The sequence below is a fragment of the Monomorium pharaonis genome, chromosome 7, assembly GCF_013373865.1.
Source record: "Monomorium pharaonis isolate MP-MQ-018 chromosome 7, ASM1337386v2, whole genome shotgun sequence".
Taxonomy (NCBI): domain Eukaryota; kingdom Metazoa; phylum Arthropoda; class Insecta; order Hymenoptera; family Formicidae; genus Monomorium; species Monomorium pharaonis.
The window spans coordinates 10,693,398-10,714,064 of record NC_050473.1 but is presented as its reverse complement, the minus strand read 5'-3'; the positions used below and the strand labels follow the sequence as shown (position 1 = coordinate 10,714,064).

The window sequence follows — 20,667 nt, the reverse complement described above, 5'->3', positions numbered from 1 at the left end:
TATAAACTTCCACTCTGCTCGTAATTCTTTCCGCGCAAAGTACATAAAAATACATAATTTATAAGCGCAATTGTGTTATTTGCTCTCTTTTTTTTTTCTCCTCCCTTTTGACGCAACGCGTTTCATCGTCATATCTACGAGAATATTATTTTTTTCAAGAGACTTCACCAAGAGAGAGAGAGAGATAAAAAAAGAGAGAGAAGTGAACGGCGTTTAACAACACGAAACTTTGGTTCTCGCGAAATTTTATACACTCGAGATAAAAAGATTCCCTTCCGAATCTCGAATTCCGGCGCGCAACTTTTTCACTCGTGAAACGCGTAAACGTGGAGTTATGAATTCTCCGGGGGAGGATTATTCGTTCGTCGGAATTAAAAGCGGACAAGCGTGATTTGCACGGGAAGCGAGATAAATTTTCGCGCAGCGAAACACAGACTCGCGTGCGGCAGTTAATTCGCGCGATGACGCTAATTGTAGCCATGCTAATTCGATTACGCTAGCGGGGAAGGTCATCAGTGGGTGCGCTCGTGATCAGATGCAGCGATTTTGCCGGATCGGCGAGCAATGTGATGTCTCTGTGTCGAATTAGTCTTGAATAATGGCGACCAATCGCAAATGAGATATCGTGTTTGTCAAATAAAACTGCCGACCAACAGCGGTAACAAAAGTACCGCCAGTGTTGTAACGCGATTGAGATAATTCCGCTACGCGATTAATCGTCACGTATCAATTATCTAAATTGTTTCACCCAAGTGAAGTAATCTTATATTCTCCTTAAGAGATAAAATATTATTTTTAATTTCTACAGTTTCAGTCTGTTTATATTTTGTAAGAAGAAAACAATAAAATATATAAATTTTGAGTGGATCATCATAAAACTGTATATCAACCCTTTCCTTCAAATTTTTCTGTTTTTGCTTTGAAATTCCATGTATCGCCGGTTCTCTTAGAAGCGCGTGATAAATTTTAATCGAAGAGAGAGAATTATAAATATTTTTAATGCACGAATTACACGACAATTATCACTGTTGCATCAGTTTGACGATACAGCAATCACAGATTAATAATTGCAAATCATAAAAACATAGCGGCACGAGTGATACATATTGATGATCTCGCATAATCATTAATAATTAAGTGCTCAAATCGTACGATCGCCCATATGCCATTAAATCCGGAATAATCCAAGCAAGAACTCGCAACGATAATTACTCTCGCGTGGTAATCGGGAAAGCTGTAGATTATAAGTTTAGGAACCCCAATATACCGTAGCCCTAAACCAACGTAGGTAAATCGATAATCTACGAGCTAAACGAGAACACTCGCAAATACGAAAAAAAATTGCGTCTGTCGTCGCGTCTATCTAGAGAGACGGATTTCATTTGCGAAACAAAGTTTTCGAGCCAACTTCCGCGTACACCGTGGACGATCAATAAGAGACGCTCGGTGTCGACGAGAGCCTCAACCGTGTGCTCTTTAACCGATAACGAAAGCTAAAACCGACGTCGGCGACTCTTTTTTTTTCATACCAAACGATACGAGAATCCTGAATTTCTCGCTAAAAATTAATGTATCGCAATATATTATTGTTATATAAGAGATTAATCGTCGTTAAATTGTGACGAACAAATGCAAATGCGAGAAACACGAGCTTCGAGTATGACCCGATATGTGCCCCCAAGTTCACGCGCGTGTATTTATACGTCCCTACTATAGGTGTATCCGTTTAACAGAAGCTCCTCTATTTAAAAACACAAGCGCGATATTTAATGCAGAGCACGAGAGATAAGAATAAAATGGGAAATAAAAGACACGCACACATGCGCGGGCGCTGCTGTCGATGTGAATGATACGTGACATAATAATGACAAATATTTACAACAGCGACCGAATCGATTGATATCTTCCGCTCCGTTGAGTATTATCGAATGAGAAAATAGCCGATGCCGGGCCTGATATCATCTACCGGCGTTAAATGCGCTATCGAGATATATAGGGGCGTAAGAAAATCGATTTTTCACTGCAACGGGCCGCGTGCATCCCCCCGGCGCACTGATACCGTCGCTAATAGATTACTCTCGGCGCGATCGTAATATGTCCTGTTGCACCGACGGTAAACATAATAAATGATGTTTTAACGGGTGTTCTCGCGCGTTACGTAACGGGTTTATTTTTATATTCGAGCGCTCCGAAATGACACGCTAGAATCGTCACGCTGACTATATAATTGTGTACCCATATACGCATATATTTGTGTGTATTTTTACTTATATGCATTAGGATACGCTTGATAATGCGGGACGATATCGCGAAAGTGCGGTAACGCGAACACGACGCCGGCGAGCAATCTTAATCGTCCAATAAGCACGGACGAAATTAGATATCGGCCGAACACAACGAGAAAGAAGTGATCCCGGTCGCGGAACGAGGAAAGGAATGTCCGATGCAGGCGTGTGGGCCGTTCGGAGTACGTCGAGGTTACATGAAAATTGCACGGGAAATCGGTTTGCATTCCGCTTCATCATCGAAAAGGTGGCGTGCTCGCCGGCAATTTTGCACTACGTTGCATTCGACGTTGAGGCATACCGGCTCTCTAAAAAAAAAACCGCTAATATGTAGCGTGTATAGAGTGTTTCTCTCTCTCTCTCTCTCTCTCTCTCTCTCTCTCTCTCTCTCTCTCTCTCTCTCTCTCTCTTTAAATATTAATTAAATTAAATATATTTCCAAGCCTCATATCTACTGGTATCTAGTAATAACGAAATTCTCGGAACCTATCTGGCTGAATTAAAAGAGAGAGAGAGAGAGAGAGAGGGGTTTTTTTAACGAAGGTATCAGAGATACCTAGAGATAACAGCTTGAACTCGTCATCGGTTTTCACGAGCAAGGGGTAAGAGATGCCGTAATATAACGCAATACCCATCATACGCGTATATCAAGAAAATCAAAGCGGAAATAGAGATTCCATCGCAAATTTAATATGGTATATTGGCTCGCGTGAGACGCGAGCGTATAGCGAAACGTATCGGTACTCGCGCTTCCAGCGGTGGGAGGAAAACTGCCGTTTAATTAATTGACAAGAGCAAATACATCTAGCGTAAAAATAAAGCGTACCCCCCCCCCCCATTCGAGAAACTTCAAAGATTCGCACTTCCTCGACAGTGCCGCCTTTCAGACACGACTTAATAGCATCGACGGACGAAATATCGATACCTGCCGAAGCAGCATCCCTGGATGCGCGCGACACGCACGCACGTCGTCAGCAACCCTAGATACTCGCTCTCTCCCTCTCTCTCTCTCTCTTTCTATCATCCACGATGCGGCGGCACATGCACATGCACAAGCGCGCGCGCGCTTGCACGTCGCACCGGTTCGTCCGCCCCGCTATATGCACGCAGCGTTAGCTTGGCAACAAGCGGGCGGCGGCGGGCAGCCGGTTGCGGGGCAAGGTCGGCACTCTTTCTCGCTCTCCGTCTCTTTCCCCCTGCCAACTCTATTTTATATCCCGGGCATATATTTATTACGAAACTGCCGTATAGTATATCTCGTCGCGCGCGAGCGCTGAAACCCGCTCGCGCAGAAAATTACGACTCCGACACGTTCGTTGCCGGCGCGTATTCCGGTATTCCGCAAAAAGAAAAAGCGCACAAAGCAAATATCCGCGACGCGCTCGATGTTGAAGCTCCGGAGTATCGGCTTCCCTCTCCCCCACCCCTCTAGTCTTTCCCCTACAGCTCGCCGGAAGAGACGGAAAATCGCGTAGAATCGCGAGCACCCACTATTCGCGAGAATCACTATTCGTGATATCTCTTAATTTTCTTTTTCTCTTCTTTTCGCGAAATGCACTCGAAAGTCGCATGATCATCCTCGATTTTTGCGCGTTCCGAAAGTCACTGCAAAAGATGGTGTTCCAACCTTCGTATCCCACGACTGTGTGTCTGTGTCTGTGTCTGTGTGTGTGTGTGTGTGTGTGTGTGTGTGTGTGTGTGTGTGTGTGTGTGTGTGTGTGTGTGTGTGTGTGTGTGTGTGTGTGTGTGTGTGTGTGTGTGTGTGTGTGTGTGTGTGTGTGTGAAGTAAATGATTCCACGAACAAGTTGCCTGAAGTTGCCTCGAAGGTGTACCTTTCCCCAGCGGATATTCGATTGTAAGATTTCCGGATGCACACCGGAAGTCGCTAAAAAAGAAAAGCGCATCGATCTCCCCTTGACGCTACGCAGGTTATATTTTCTATCACCACTAATTTTTGTTTTGACTATTTCCCTTTCGATTATATTAATAACAGACGTCTATTAACTGCAGATCTGTTAGTCTTCCTGCCTTATTTATGCTTCTCCCTTACAGGTGTCGATAATACTCTCCGGTTCCCGTTAGATACAAGTATAGCACCTTGTAATAAAAGCAAATATCAACTTGTTGCACAGAGAAATTAACAAAAAGCGTCGATACAACGTCAGCTGTTATTATCGTGCAAAAATAAACAGATTTGAGTATTAATAGCCGCACCGATAAATTAAAAATCGCACAAGATATCTCGTTAAAAACATCCCGCTGCATCTTACTTGGTTGCGACGCGCGCGATTACAATTGCGAGTTCCACCGGATACAAACAACACGTTAAATCAACAATAAAAGAGCCATTATAGAAAACTGCGTTATACGATCTTCTCGTATTCTCTTTGTGCACGATAATCCTGCGATTATTACAATTCTACGAGACGTCGGTGAAATTCATGCGATCGCAGTGCACAATGAACACGTTCGCATTCGAAGCAAGATTAATTTAAAAAACCCTTTGGGTACGCATAACCAACAATTTCTACGTTTAACGCTTTATCGCAATTTAAATCAAAATTAATAAAATTAATTAACGCACGATAGATTCAAAGGCTTGCGGAAACCACCCCAACGGCGGAACATTTTTTTGGATCAGCGTTAAAAGCGCATAAACGTTAAATTAAAATTTTTCTTCTGTACGTGCAGGTGGAAAAGTTTCGGCGAGAAGTTTTGTGATTCGCGAAAGCGATTTTAGTGAAAGCGCGAGTGTCTAATGTCTCGTTTCTTTATCCCATTCTTCCGCGTGCTTCATCTACTTCCAGCGCGGCGCCGTATATTGTTGTTGCTTCGAAAAAAATTAACCACGGCCCTTCGCACGTCACCATTTACGGGGAAATTATTATTGTCATGTTCGACGCATCCTGTTTCACAAGCTGCAATTTTCTCCTCTCCATCATTTTTTTCTCTAATACCTTCGTGTGAGCGATAGGCTTACAGATGACTCACCTCAAATGCCGATAGATAAAGGAAATACGTCCGCATCGCGGATTCAAATATTTCAATAAATAATGATATTTAGGAAGCGGAGAAACCCTTTCGGATTTCGCCCGATTGGCGGCTCAATTACAGTCGCGTAAATAAGACGGTGTAAAATAATCACGCACATTTTAACGTAGCGGTAAGATTGAGCCAGGTGTACCTTTTATTCGGAATCGTGACGACGTCTTAGCACGCGATCGTAAATATGTGCCATTTGCCTCTCGTGCACGTACACGCCCGCAGTTCAAAAAGCGGCGAAATCTCAAAAAGAGCTACCTGTAATTGCGGAGGTGATTACGCGGCCCCGGTGCATCGCATTTTATTTCTGGTCAACATTTGACCTCCGCATTTCAACCGTAATTAGCACGAAAACGTGACAGCGGCCGTCCGATTGTCGGATTCAAGCGTTGTGTGTGTGTGTGTGTGTGTGTGTGGAAGTGCTAAACGTATTGATTATAAAATAATAAAATCGGAATTAACCGCATTTGATATTGAGAGAGTGTAGAGATAATATTAATATATTTAATTAAAAATTGAATATTAATACAAAGTTCATCGTTCGCAATTTAATTTAGAATCGCGCTTTTGAAGTCAAACAAAAAAAGGAATAATTGAATAAAGAAATAATCAAATTATTCCTCGGTTTCGCTGGTCTGGCACAAAAATCGTTGACTTGCAGAGGTCGACATATCGCTCGTTTTTGCTACGTAAAAAAAAATTTTTTTTAAATTGCCATTTTGGAGTTGTTTGCAAAAACAATTTTAATGAGAATTCAATGCACTCTCTGAGCGAAGAGCTAACAACTTTTTTTATTCCTCTACAATACACTAAATCGAAACCACAAAATCGCATTAAAAATAATACACACTACAAAATTTTAGAAAACTTTACTTCTTGAGTTACGTCAACTAACGTCGTTGCGTGGCAAATAAGTGACGAAAGTCCTACATAAAAACCCGACGTCCTTAATTGGGGCTCGGTCGACACGGTCGAGAGCCAAAAATATCAGGAAGTTCGAGACGTTGAACATTCGCGACCCGAGCGAGATTAGCGACCGACAGGGTCGTCGGGGTTTTCCCGAATTAATCGCGTCGAAATTATCGCATGTCGCGCAGCGTCCGCGCCGAGATATACGATGGCAGATAAGATAAATTTAACATTTCTCCTGGGCATATTTATTATAACCGCTGACCGGCGACGGCAGCGCGACGGCCCTTCGCGCGGCCGCCGCCGCCGCGTCACTTAACCTCTCCGGTCGGACGCGCACGCGCACGCGCGACCCAGCGATACCTGTCACTCGCGGCAAAGAGGAAGAGGCCGGAAGAATTATTTTCGCAACTCGCCACCGCCGCGGCCCCCCGACCCGTCCATAATCAAATGAATATCTCTTTTTATTTTTCTTTCTCTCTCGTATTTTTTTTTCCTATGCACTCCAGCGAGTCTGTGTTTATCCGTTCCGGTCTGCTCCGGTCCCGCGTGACTCTCCACGGCCAAACGTTCCTCGACCAGTTAACATCGATTAGCTCCGTCGAGTGCTCCACGACCGTGCAGACACCAGCGGACACGAACCTATGGACGTATGCACCGTGCTAGATCCGCTAGAAGCACACACTAATCGAAAGCGCCAAGAAGAAAACGCGAAATCACTTCGGGGACAAAACTGAGGGTGTAACGTCTTCGTCGTCATCGTCGCGTGAATCGCAAGATGGGGAAACGAAAATCTAATTCCGTTCGTGGTGTCGAGAAAACTTGAACTCGAGGCGCGAACCGTGAAGCGAAAAGACGCAGTACAATCGCGCGAATTCGAATGGGTCGATACAATCTCGCGTTCGGTGCCCGAGTTCGGATTTCGACACAGAAAACGAGAGTCGGGACTTTTATGGCAGGTCGCTGATAAGAGAATCGGAGCACACAAATGGCGCGTAGGACGGAACTCTCTATTCTCTCTTTTTCTTCTCTCTACTATACGGAAAATTTATCGCGTCCGTTTTGCCGGTTAGAACGTGGACACGTTGGATGGCTCCCCCCTCCTCCCTTTTTCATTCCTAGCAGGTCGGACGCGCAGCTGCCCGTTGTAAAGGACAAAAAGGAAAAAGACGAAGATACGGACGCTCTCTCTCTCTCTCTCTCTCTCTCTCTCTCTCTCTCTCTCTCTCTCTCTCTCTCTCTCTCTCTCTCTCTCTCTCTCTCTCTCTCTCTCTCTCTTCTTTCCTTCCCGACCACTCGACACGACTCAAAGAACCGGCAGCGAATGCTGGATGACCAAATCCTTCGCGCGTGCATCATCCGTTCTTCCTATTATTATTAAAGATCCACGTTTAATCTGCGTAGATTAGAACGGAGAATCTCTCGCCGCGGAGATTTGCGCCGGGTGCGCGCGAGTACGCGCGCCCCTGGGACTTTCTCCTCGGCTGCGCGCATCCACGCCGGCCTCGCGGGGCTCAGGAACGCCGATCGCGTACGTATACCGTATACAGCGCACTTCCTCGCGAAGTGAAACGAACCTCGGCCCCGGCTCGGCGCGGCCATCAAAATCGACACTCATCATCGTTTCTCCCGTTCGGCCGTCTCCTCTGTATGCACATATTATCGCGGAGAATAAGATGTATAAATATGTAATATATATATATATGTAAAACATATTAATAATAGAGCTGTTAATTGCTCGGAAATTTGAAAACATTTTTGCACTTAAATAGAGATAAATTAACAACTCGTAAGGCGTTGAAAGAGAAAGCGCGAAAAAGTCACAGGAATAGGCTATATTGTAATGTATGTATAATTTATATAAATTGTATGTTATATTATTACTTATATGTACATATATTTATGTATTAAATGTTACGGCCCGTTTCAGAGTGTGCTTACAACGATATTGATGTACGTTTTTTGTCTTCTTATATTCTTGTTTTGCATTCTAATAAATAAAAAGATAACGCGTCAACAATTTTACAAACTTTTGTTATACTTTTGGCTTGAAACCCTGTACTCTTTTTTAAGTACTTTTGGAAGTTTCTTGGTTGCTTGAACGATTCCTGTAAAATTGAAGGAAGAATTAAGAAAAGATAAAAGTTCTATTTGGTATCGTTTTAGACAAAATTGTCAACATCAAAGGTATTTAATAAAGCTTCAAAATAAAAATAATTGTTAATGTGAGCATGCTCAGAACTGATTATCTTCGGTGTGCCAGTCTGTCATTCTTCAATTGTCACACTTTTCAATTTCGAGAAGAAAAACAATCCTCTGGTTAAGAATACATGAAACTTTCGTCAAAAGAGAGATTAAATAACAAAACAGAACCAACATGATAAATCATCACAATCCCTCTTGAATCGCTTGTCGGAAAATAGGAAATTTGAATAAGAATCGTTCAAGTGGCCGATAAATGGCAGCTTTCCAAAAGTACTTATAGCTGATTGAATACATACACGTTTTATATATAGAAAGATAGACGTGTATATATTTTCAAGAACCGAAAACAGAAGGTCGGCCTGATAATCTTTCATTTGCAATCCGAGTGAGCGACAGCCCTAAGTGGAGTCCTAACGGGTTCCGGACTTCGATTCCTCGTCGTGCTCTCGTTCCGTTCGGGGGGGGGGGGGGGGGATAGAGGGAAGAGGGGAAGGATTTCCCTTCTTTTTCTTTCTCATCTCGCCCGGAATGTCGATCTCCCGGCCTAGACGTCGCGTTCCCAGGAGATCGACGTTAGAAAGCTCGACGGAGCTCGGGGAGGAAGCGAAGGCGAAGGCGGAGGCGGAGGAGGCCTCGCGAGGCCTGGGAGCCAAACGTCAACCCGATGCAATATGTTGTTAACCGGCGCTACGCGAAATGTAATCGAAGCGCAGCGAGGCTGCCCAGGCCAGCCGCCACACAGCGGGGGGTACCCCGCGCCCGCAGTCTTACATAAGTTTCCTGTCTACGTTCGAGGCTACGGGACGTTCGTTTCCGAACCTGCGCGTATTTATTGGTGTCGCGTGACGCGACGCCTTCTCATCGGAGCGCGTAGCTACGTCCGTACACAGCCGCACGTCAATACGTGCGCGTTGCGACGTGTATTTCGCGCCGAATCGGTGGAGAATTGGAGAAATAGCGCGGAAGTAGCGCAGGGGAAAGCCGAATCCGCGCACGTCTCCGCTTAGCTCGGTATACCGGATCTACCGAGGAACGGAAGTCGCGAGAATGCGCGCATATGCGTAATAATATCCCGCGAATATCTTGTCCCTCACCTGCGAGATGGTCCGTCGCGTACCGGCACTCGTGTCCACCACAACGTCGCTCTCTCGCTTGTCACACGGCGGAATCACACCTCTTCACACACTCAGAAACCACATCGCGTTTTACGAGTTACGATCACAGTGTTCTTATTGAAAATGCGTTGTGGAGAGGACATCCGTTGCAGTTAAATAGGTCGTAGAAGTTGTCGGACGGCATCAAAGATGGCGCAGGATGACAAATTAACTTCTCCATTCGCTTGCGCCAAGTTAGGTTAGGTTAGATTAGAATATAGAGGGAGACAGTATACATGTTTTTTTTCTCTCTCATAAAATTTTATCAAAATCATTCATGTCCACACTTTAGAGGATTTTTATACCCGATGAGAATGTTGCGCGACAAATGCTCTCGGCAACAAATCTCTTAAAACGAAATTTTCTCCTAAAACGTCATCATCATCTTTTCCTTCGCGGCGATTGGCTGATCGCCTCTTCAAGTTCGTCGTAATTGCTGAGATTAAAGCAGTAAAAGAAAGCTTACCTTTAAAAAAAGTTGCCAGCGTCAAAAATTACATTCCGTTTCTCTCACCAATAAACGATGTATCTCAGAATTTTTTAAATTTTGTCTATCTTTCCAATACTTATTGAAAAAATAAATTGCGAAAAAAGCTTTAAGGGATCATGTTTATTTATACCTGTCTGTTATCTGTCTGAATAAACGCCGATAATTTTCAACTGCTATCGTTCGCTGCTATTATTATTTCTTTTGATTTCTTCTTAATGGCAGTAATCAGGTGAATTTTCGAACACGCTTCTCGAAATATTAATTTGGAGTAAGGAGTTTTCCATCCGTCACGTCAGATGGCTCCTTGCTGGGTGACGCCGGGTGGGGTTATGTTTCAAAGATATTCCTTATTGCAGTCGTGTAACCTACGAAAAGACATAATATATAAATTTATTATTACATTGTATTATATTGTATTATATCCTTTACATACATTCTTAAAACTAATATAATAAAAAGATGTACAAACGTTCGGTGACTGGTGGTGCCTTGATACTAGCGAGGAACTTGGGATTTATTAAGGTGAAATATATTTGTGTCTGATGTCAAAAAGACTTTAAATAATCGAGTGATTTCACGAAGTTTCACGTAGATCGTGTTTCAGGATCACGCGTTTGCGAGTGCGGGAAATAAGACGTTTGGTACAGCGGTGCAAAATTCGCGATACAAACCGCTGAATCCGATAAACACCATCATAATGTTTGTCCCTCAGCAACAGGTTCGTAATTTTTTAACGCGCAATACATTATGACAATATTATTAAATTATTTTGTTCAGCGTAAGTCACTTTTAATTTAACTCGTGACTCGCTAAATTATTTCAAATAAAACTAGATACAAAATTAGCTTGACGACTGAACTAAAGGAAAGTGATGTTTTACATCTAGGCATGGATCGTAGAACGAATGGGGAAGTTCCATAAAATTTTAGACCCAGGCCTGAACATTTTGCTTCCTATCATTGATAAAGTTAAATATGTACAAGTCTTGAAGGAATTGGCGATAGATGTACCACAGCAAAGCGCAGTTACATCAGGTAAGCTGTCTGATGCAAAGATTGAAGAATATTGCATGTGTGTAACACAGTTCAAGATATTTTTTCGATTTCATTTCAGATAATGTGACTTTAAGTATTGATGCGGTATTGTATTTAAGAGTAACCGATCCTTATCTAGCATCCTATGGCGTCGAAGACGCTGAGTTTGCTGTAATTCAAGTAGCACAGACCACCATGAGATCTGAACTAGGAAAGATATCTTTAGATAAGGTATTTAGAGAAAGGGAAGAATTAAATGTTTCCATTGTTGAAAGTATTAATAAGGCCAGTAGTGCATGGGGAATAACATGTCTACGATACGAGATAAGTAAGTTGTAAAAGTAACTATGATGAAATAAGCAGATAACATACGCTGATTGTTTTAATCTCTGATCTGACTTAAGAATCCAAAAGAATATATGCTAAATATTATATTATGTGCAATTAAACACTTGTATAAGTGATATAAACAATATTAAGATTTTTTTAGCATAAATCATTTTCTTTTGAGTTCCTAAATACTTAAAAGTGAAAACAGTTGACGTATGTCATTTGGTAAAGTATCTTACTTGTAAGACAAATGTTTCACGTTGCGCAGTCAATAATAGACAAATTTATACCTAGAATAAATAACTGTATTCCTTATCAACTTGCACTTATCTATTAGGGGATATAAAATTACCATCGAGGGTACAGGAGGCGATGCAAATGCAGGTAGAAGCCGAACGAAAAAAACGTGCTGCCATATTGGAATCTGAAGGTGTTAGGGAAGCTGAAATAAATGTGGCCGAAGGCAAACGACTTGCACGAATTTTAGCTTCAGGTGCTATGTTAATCATATCTAGCGTAGTTCCCAATCAGTGAATTCGACAAAGTTACACATTGCTTTTTGTAATTTATCTAAAGAAGCAATTTTAATATCGAATAATTTAATGAAGAGCTTCATTTTTTATGACGATAAATTTAATTGTATCACTGTAGAAGCAGCAAGACAGGAGCAGATAAATAAAGCTACTGGAGAAGCTGCGGCAGTGGTGGCGGTGGCAGAGGCACGGGCGAAAGGATTGCAGGTGGTTGCAAATGCTCTTGGCGTCACAGATGCGAAAAACGCAGCGGCGCTCAGCATAGCAGAACAATATGTCAATGCGTTTGACAAGTTAGCAAAAGTTAATAATACATTGATATTGCCGAGCAACGTGGGAGACGTTTCGACGTTTGTAGCACAGGTTGTTGTTTGTTTCACGATTACTTGTTACAATTTTATACTTGTTACAATTTTAATAGCATCTTATTTCTATAGTATCTCATCTTTTTGCTGCATATTATTTTATAGGCAATGGCAATTTATAAACGAGTACTGCCACAAGAGCACAGCAACAATGAGCAAACAAAACAAATAATGAGTACTCAATCGAATACTTCAGTTCGGATGGAGGATTCCGATGAAGCATATGAGTATTTCAGTGACAAAGAAGAAGCTGAAAAGCACAGGAAGACGGAAAAACAAAAACCCTGAATTACAAATACTTGTAATATCTGTAATAAAAAGATATTTTCATATTTTTCGCATGTAATTTAATTAAATTTCGTAATGTAAATATCACGATCATAAAGCGTTTATGTTAAGGCTCAGTTCTCGCGATACAAAAATTGTTTATACGATGACGAGAAATAAAGCAAAAATTAATTGCTATATATATATATACATATACTGCGTTTTTTTTTACTTTTATCGTCTAAAAATATAATCTTATAATCCTAAAATTTATAAAATTGCGATAAACAGATATCTGTTTGATATGTCATATAGAAGTGTAACATAATTTTTGAAATAATGGTTCATACATTTCTCAGCTACTAAAAATTATGACAGCTGAGAAAAAGCGTATCGTTTTCAATTATTTCTGAACCAACCCTTAAGTTGCATCTATTTAATGTTTAATTGATTTCACTCTTGTTTCAATGCATTATAAACTAGTAATATAAACTCTTTCAAATTTATATATATATATTTGTATAAATGCAAGCAACATGATTTACAAGTTTAGCTTTCAGTAGAAATCTCAAAATACTTATATCTTAGACAAAGTAATATCAAACAATTTACAACTGGTATTATATTACAAACTGGAAGCTTTATGTGGAACGTATGATATTAGAATACACATTGATAATAAAATAATAAAGTAAATATCCTTATATCCATTCACTTGCGTTTCTTAGATTGCATCACTGTAGTCTGTATAGATACACCATATGTTTCTTGAGAAATTCTATTCATATAATACAGTGCAATCAAAGAGAATATTAAACACGTTGTAGTGGATACCCGATGGATCAAGGCAGAAGCAATTAGACTTAAAGTCAGCGAGAATACCACTGTAATGAAACAAGAATATATTAGCTTACACTTAATACTACTCATCTTTATATATATATGCTGTTTGTTTAAACTGTTCATTTAAATTCACTTTATAATGCTAAGTATATAAAACACAGTCGCAATAAATAAATCTCAAAAAAATAAATCAATCAACCCCTTTAAAATAAAAAATATAGAAAATTGATTATTTACCTAAAATAAAGAAAAATTAAAATTAAGACACTTGCAATATTTGATCAGTTTGACTTTCAGGTTCCTCCATCTATGTATTCTATACTTACCTTCCGGAAGTAATTTCTGTTGGAAAGACTTTCCGAATAAAGTACTTTCAAGATTTCCCACTGCGGTCAATGTACACATGAACAAGAAAGATCCAATCAGTCCACCCAAGATTGTTCCCAACTGCGACGAGCTCAGCCAGACTTTGTACATTTGCATACCGGAGAACAGTAACACTACTAATATTGACGACAGCATAAACGACACTCCACTGCTAACAGCTGCAACATTAATGTGTCATGTTAGTAGTATAGTATCAATGAATAGTGAAAAACAAAGAAACATTACTAAATCGCAATAAAGTAAATATGCCAGTAATCACAAGAAATGATGCAAATGTTTCTTAAATAACGTTAAAAACATAAAGATATAAATTCTAATTGTGTTACACATTTATTTCTTTTTTAACTTTTATAATATTTAAAATACCTACGTTATAAATAACCTTAAGTATTAAAGATTTAATTTTAATATTATAAAGAAAATGTATTTGAGATTAATAAGTTTACGTGTAAGTATCCGGATACACAGTAGGGAGATGTTACTGAGACATTTACCTTTATTTAGGCATAAAATTTTCAGATGCTAATACTTACCCATTGTTGCTGAGAAAATTTGAGATCATAGACCCCTATTCCTTTTTTTCTTATAACGAGGATTGCACAAATTTCGCCCAATTACTTTAAATTATCTGCACATTGACTCAGGTTAACTATAGTTTGTATAACCGGTGTACGTATATACGTCAGCAACATGGATGGTCTATGCTCACTCGATTAAAAGATGTTGGACTCGTTCTTTACTGAAAGTTCGGTCTGGAGCTCTTAACTTTTTTTTGACATTTTTGTCATTTTGATTAAGCTCCGATTAACATATAAGTCACATAAAATCTTATATAATTCTTGGTGATTACATCAACCGATAGGACTGCTCATGACAAAATTTCTAATATAAAAATAAAAATAAAAATAATACACGAATTGAACTTTTTTAAATTAGCTGTACATTTTAATTTACAAATTTTTCGTTTTAAAATTAATAAGAATAGTAAAAACAACATGCAAAATAAAAATTAATCCATAATTATTCAAATTTCAAAGATGGAGTTATTAATTTTATAAATATTAATTAACTTTAGTGATTATTTAATAAATTAATCGTCAAAAACTCGATTAAAGCTTCGTTACTATTCTAGTAACGCGTCAACTTTTAAACGCTGTCTGTCCAAATCTCCGCAATATGTCGCGTGCAAAACAAAGCTCTGCGCAAGGGAAGCTAAAGTAAGCTAACGCTCGCGACGATGAGCCAAAAACGATATTACTTGTGAAAAACTTCGAAAGAGATCGTTGAACCCCCGTGCGTGCATACGAGCGAATGCGAGCGAACGAATGGCCTGATCGAGCCGTTCCATTGTATCCAGCCGAGGAGATAACCTGTAAAGTTTGACGGCAACGTACACGCTACGGCGGGAAAATGCCGCGCGCCAAAAGCTCACCGCAGAAACTAGTCAAGGTGACGAGCTGTCATCCGTCAGCGAACACGTGGGTGTTCCTCATGAAAGGTAAGCGCGGGGTCGATTCGTTGTCGTTTCATCATTTTCGCAGTTTCTACTATTTTCTTTCACGTTGTCGAGCAATTACTCTGATTGCTGTTGGCGTTCCTGAGATAGATGAAAATGTATTTCAGAGGATGGCAAAAGTGGAGGTCAATCAGAGATTGTGAAGCTTAGACATCCAGCCTCTGATAAGCCAACTATATTTGTATTCGGCCCTGGAAATCTCACAGTGCAAGAGGTTTTAATCTTTGATGAAAAGAAGAGGTCCTGGTTCATTGATGACAATGTCAAATCTGATGGCAAGTTGTACTTGTCGACACCAATTGATCCAATTTTCTTGGCTTTACCATACTTAAGGAAGGTAATTGTAGATTTTTATTTCTTTATAAAGCTTTTTTTTATATATAGACCTTAGAAAATAGATGTTTTTTTTAAATTATAGTCGCAGCTAGCGCAACCTTTGGAACAATGTCTCTGGGATGAGGATTTTCCAGACACATCTCGCCTGGCGCAATGTGAAAACTTAAACTTATCGTTAATCGCCGATCGTAAGGGAGATGACTCGCTACAAGCTTTCAAATTTAATGAGGAGAAATCGTTAAATTGGTTGCAAAAGAAGGTGGAAAAAGTAGCACATGCATTAAAAGAAAAAGGTGTTCATGTATCTCAAGGTGCTGTGAGCGCTACTTACGTAAAGAGTACCAAATATGAAATTGGTACAGAAGCAGGTAAGAAAATCAATATAATCGCGATTACAGTGGCATTCATGTTCAACAAAGAAACGGGATAAGATCGAACATTTAAGAATTTCTCAGAATCTGTTATGGTTGAAGCAAGATGTAACGAGATATTAAACCAATTTTTGTAGGCTGCCATCTACAAGCAACATCAATTTATTGACAAAGTACTTATCGAAAATTTTCTTATAGAATATTTAAAATATGCGCATGGTATTGTGTCAGAATACCTTGCTGAAGATCTCTCAAAGAAGCTGGCACTACACTTGAATATATCTGATGAAGTGGAGAGTAAAAAACGCAAGCTATCTAGCCCTCGAAATGAAATGGATGAGAAGAAACTTAAGAGAGATTCCATCGAAGAAAGTCCAGTGCCGAAAACAAAGAAGCAAACGAAAGATTTAATTAAACCTGAAAAGGTCGGTTATTAATAAAAATAGTAATTATAATCAATGATAAAACTATAATAACAAATATCAAATTACAAATAAAATATATTGATAATAATCGTAATTTACTATTGTTTTAATATTATAACATTGACAGATATTGTTTATGTTTTATTTAAAATTGTAGAACACGTGAAAAAGTATTTGAATATTTATTATGTCTGTAGAGACATAATAATATTTTCCAAACATCACATTTATGTGAACAAATTTAATTTGAATATATACTTTTTTTTACAGAAAAGTGCTGCCCCTAGTAAAAAAGAATTAGCTAAACAGAGAGCAGCGGCAGGATCTAAAAGCATCACTAGCTTTTTTCAGAAGAAATAAATTAAGGGAATATAAATCAGTTTTAGAGATTGATGTATTTATAAATATTTATCATTGTCACGTTTTTGAGAATTTTATTACTAAATGTATGTCCATATATTTAACATAATTATGTAAAAGTTGAGAATTTTAATATTTTATCGATGATTATATAATAGAAAAAGTTTTCCCCAGTATTTCAATAAATATATGTGTCATTAACATTTAAACACAATATGTAGCATGCAATAATAAACATTTAATAAAGGAATGTACTACTAAAATTAAATTTTTATTTATTTCCACTTTGTTTTTCATGAAATTTTAATTAGTGTCGAATATATTCAAATAGTTTAAATGTTAAAAATAGATAAAATATAGAAGAAAAATATAATTTCAGAAGCTATTAAATGTTTATTTTAATAGACATTCTAATGTTATGTCTTTTATTATTAACTACATTAGAGTGAGCAAAACTATAATCTATTTTAATAATTAAAAAATATATAATTTTTTTTATTTATAATTTAATTTTTATCAAAATAATTTTATTAACTATATACAGAAATGCAGTATGCAGAGAAGAGTAGGGCAATCGAATTTTCAGTAACAAGTATAGGGAAAACGAGGGTATTGAGAGGAATTTTCGAAGTCTTCGGTCGACAGCACTGCTTTAGACTTTCATCCCTAGTGCACCACAACCTGAAAACTGTCAAGCGCGTCTGATAGGATCAGATCAGATGATCGGACATGCCAGACATGGAAGCTGACGATCGGGGGAAGAGCGATGATTATTACTTGGAGCTGTCTCCTGATCCTATCAGGTTCGAATCAGTCAGCTGCCTCACGAATGTGTTTTTCGATGATTCGAAGCAGCAAGTTAGTTGCAACTTTAGTTCTGGTATACGCGAGGTTCTCTGCCTTCACTCCGATCCTGACAAATATGATTTGTACACACAGGTATTTGCGATTCGCTCAGGAGGCGTTACAGGAGTGCTCGTTAAGGGCCCGAATCAGAATCTAAACTTTCGAATGGAGGACAAAGGCCCAGTGATATCCATCAAGTTCTCTCCTGACATGAATGTACTTGCGATCCAGCGTACTAACTCGTCGGTGGAGTTTGTTAATTACTCCTCGGTTTCTGGTTTGGATCACGTTGAATACTCTCAATCGTGCAAAGGAAAGAATGCCACGATCCTGGGCTTTGTGTGGACTCACGGCACTGAGATACTTGTAGTCACGGATCACGGAGTAGAATTGTTTCAAGTACAAAAGTCTTATGTTTAATTTTGTTATGATCCTATACTATTTAGAAGACATTTTGATAGTAAATATTTAAATTCCTTGTTACAGGTTAATCCAGAGAAACGTAATGTTAGAGCATTAAAAAATTTAAGTTTAGGTGTAAATTGGTTTGTATTCTGTCCCAAAAGTTACCTGGTAGTATTGTCATCTGGCACAGTTGGTAATCAAATACAAGCGTTGCATATTACACCTGGTAATCTTCACAAGTTGACCAAATTTGAAAGTTAGTAGAGCAAGTAAACATGTGCTTTAATATTGAAACTAGCAAAAAGTTCTCTATATTTATGATATAATGTTTCAGTTGAACATGGCGTAACAAAACCAGGGAAATTGGCCGTTTCTGAAAGGGACGTAGCATTGGCTGTGTTGTATGGAACTCCTTCTATTATTTTGTTGCGGCATCAACCAGGAGCCAACCGCTCAATGGGCACGGCATTTGTATATGTCTACACTGTACACAAGTAAGATTCGTTAGTATGAACATAATTTGCAATGCTCCTATGCAATGTTATAGTTATACTTTTTTGCAGAATGATGACCATTAAGAAGAGTCATATGTTGAAACTGGACGTTGGTGGCAGATTTGCTATAAATGTTGTTGATAATCTTATTATGGTCCATCATCAAGCTTCAAAGGTATATATTAGAGAGAGGGGGGAGGGGGGAGAGAAAGAGAGAGTATTGAATATAAATAAGTTTATTTAAAATAATGGAATTATATACATATGATAAATTTGTATTTTATAGACGTCAATGATATTTGACATCATGCTGTCTGGTGTGAGTGATGGAACAGTAATGCATCATACAAGTATAACTACAGCGAAACCGATTAAGCCGTTCAATCTTAAAGTACCAGGTGCAACATTATCTGATCAGATGTATCAACCGTGCCAATTATGTATCCTTTTGTGTGTCAGAAAGAATATTAAAATATTTATAATAATATCTTAACATTATTGATTTGTCAAGTATTCAATCTTAATACATGCATACAGATTCTCCTAATTGGGTCGTTTTTCAGCCAAATATAATAATTGATGTAAAATTGGGTTGTTTGTGGTACGTTTGATTAATTATAACATCTCGTCTTGATTTATCTTTACATTTTTGTATGATTTTTATTTATTAATAACGCAACAGGTATATCGAGCTTAGATTGGAAGCTTTGGTGAAATTAATCACGGATAAAGTACTTTTGGTAGAATTTTTAATACAACGGTCAAACGCTAAACAGATATTAATACAAGTCTTGCAGAGTTTTATGACTCAGTTACCTGTAAGTTTAATGGAAATGCCGACCATATTCGATAAACTTAACTCTGTGTATAGAAATTATTTAGAAAATGAAATACAAAACCAGGTAATTCTAGATTATATTTCTTTTTTTTATAAATGATTATATGATTATTACATGATTTTGTATTGATGTGATAATAAGCAACATTAAAAATATATTTATTATTAATTATAGATGGGAACACCTCTGCAGAATAATGTTAAAAATGTAACAACAGTGGCTGAAAATTTTAAATATAAACTATTGCTCGATCAGAGCGACATGTATAGTCATATATTATCTAAATTTCCTGAAAATACAATAGAACCAAAAATGATAATATGGGTCCTACTCGAATATATTAGGTACATAAGAATCATAATAGATGATAACTTACCATAAATTTTTATGGAAAATTAGTTAATTTTATTTAAGTAATTGTATTAATTTTTTACAGATCGTTAGCTGAACACGGAATACCGGTGCAACATTACTTGCACGAATTGGTTATCACAACGTTGGTACATCGAAAAGCTTACTATCAGCTCCATCAGTTATTACAATATCACGTCGTTGCAGATTCAAAGCCTTTAGCTTGTTTGCTGCTGTCTCTGGAAAATTTATATCCGGCGGCGCATCAATTGGCCTTGGACATGTTGAAACGACTGGGAAATGCACATGAGGAAATAATCGAAGTGCTTTTATCTAAAGGACACATCTTGGCTGCCTTACGGTAAGTAGGATAATGCTATCTACACTTTACATTAACATTTAGACGTATATTCATTATATTTCCATGCTACAGATATGTTCGGTCGGTCGGAATGGCAGATCAAGTGTCTGCAAGAAAATTCTTGGAAGCAGCGAAAGCTACCGACGATGCAACGCTCTTTCATTCGGTCTTTAAATTCTTCGAGCAGCGTAACTTGAGGCTACACAATACTATGGCTTTCACAAAGGGGGAACATTGCCAGCCATATGTACAGCATTTCAAATATCTATTCCAAGGAACGGACAATGAGTGCAATTCGGACACGAACTCAAATGTTACCACTATCTCTTCGTAGAAATCCTATATTAGTGTTCACAAGAAAATAATCCATTTTATTTTTATTTAATGTAGCTAATAGAGAATTTACGTATCATAGCTGCTTTGTAACTTGTAAATTCTTATAGTGTTGTACAAATATATATTGTTATGGATTATTTATTATGAGAAAGAGAATAAAAAATTAAGAAGAATTTGTAAGT

The 20,667-nt window shown here is 38.5% G+C and overlaps 5 protein-coding genes across 8 annotated transcripts in view; 3 read left to right on the top strand and 2 right to left on the bottom strand.

The window, feature by feature from the left end:
* Positions 1-10,142, bottom strand: part of LOC105839429 (trinucleotide repeat-containing gene 6C protein) — a 49,336-nt gene extending 39,194 nt beyond the window's left edge. The window contains exon 1 of one of the 3 annotated variants that reach the window (XM_036289707.1): positions 9,537-10,142. The gene's annotated coding sequence lies outside the window, so the exon portion shown is untranslated. The remainder of the gene's footprint in view (positions 1-9,536) is intronic. The other 2 variants (XM_036289706.1, XM_036289708.1) reach the window with 2 other exon arrangements.
* Positions 10,143-10,220: 78 nt separating this feature from the next.
* LOC105838298 (stomatin-like protein 2, mitochondrial) lies at positions 10,221-12,825 on the top strand. Its single transcript, XM_012683765.3, has 7 exons — positions 10,221-10,608; positions 10,691-10,804; positions 10,973-11,120; positions 11,200-11,448; positions 11,788-11,943; positions 12,102-12,346; positions 12,454-12,825. The coding sequence occupies exons 1-7, from the start codon at positions 10,546-10,548 to the stop codon at positions 12,634-12,636; spliced, it is 1,158 nt and encodes a 385-aa protein (XP_012539219.1). The 5' UTR covers positions 10,221-10,545; the 3' UTR covers positions 12,637-12,825.
* Positions 12,826-13,108: 283 nt separating this feature from the next.
* On the bottom strand, positions 13,109-14,700 carry LOC105838300 (protein KRTCAP2 homolog). Its single transcript, XM_012683768.3, has 3 exons — positions 14,379-14,700; positions 13,785-14,003; positions 13,109-13,499 (listed from the first exon to the last, which is right to left on the bottom strand). Exons 1-3 carry the CDS (start codon positions 14,380-14,382, stop codon positions 13,327-13,329), a joined length of 396 nt encoding a protein of 131 aa, XP_012539222.1. The 5' UTR covers positions 14,383-14,700; the 3' UTR covers positions 13,109-13,326.
* Positions 14,701-14,995: 295 nt separating this feature from the next.
* Positions 14,996-17,000, top strand: LOC105838299 (ribonuclease H2 subunit B). Its single transcript, XM_012683766.3, has 5 exons — positions 14,996-15,343; positions 15,469-15,698; positions 15,780-16,065; positions 16,267-16,493; positions 16,764-17,000. The coding sequence occupies exons 1-5, from the start codon at positions 15,256-15,258 to the stop codon at positions 16,851-16,853; spliced, it is 921 nt and encodes a 306-aa protein (XP_012539220.1). The 5' UTR covers positions 14,996-15,255; the 3' UTR covers positions 16,854-17,000.
* Positions 17,001-17,541: 541 nt separating this feature from the next.
* Positions 17,542-20,667, top strand: LOC105838297 (regulator of MON1-CCZ1 complex). Of its 2 annotated transcripts, none has more exons than XM_012683764.3 (11): positions 17,542-17,656; positions 17,793-18,098; positions 18,186-18,360; positions 18,439-18,598; positions 18,668-18,773; positions 18,885-19,038; positions 19,136-19,199; positions 19,281-19,500; positions 19,612-19,781; positions 19,874-20,149; positions 20,222-20,665. In XM_012683764.3, the coding sequence occupies exons 2-11, from the start codon at positions 17,865-17,867 to the stop codon at positions 20,481-20,483; spliced, it is 1,821 nt and encodes a 606-aa protein (XP_012539218.1). In that variant the 5' UTR covers positions 17,542-17,656; positions 17,793-17,864; the 3' UTR covers positions 20,484-20,665. The 2 variants fall into 2 exon arrangements, with proteins under 2 accessions (XP_012539218.1, XP_012539217.1); XM_012683763.3 differs by having other exon boundaries at positions 17,583-17,711; positions 20,222-20,667.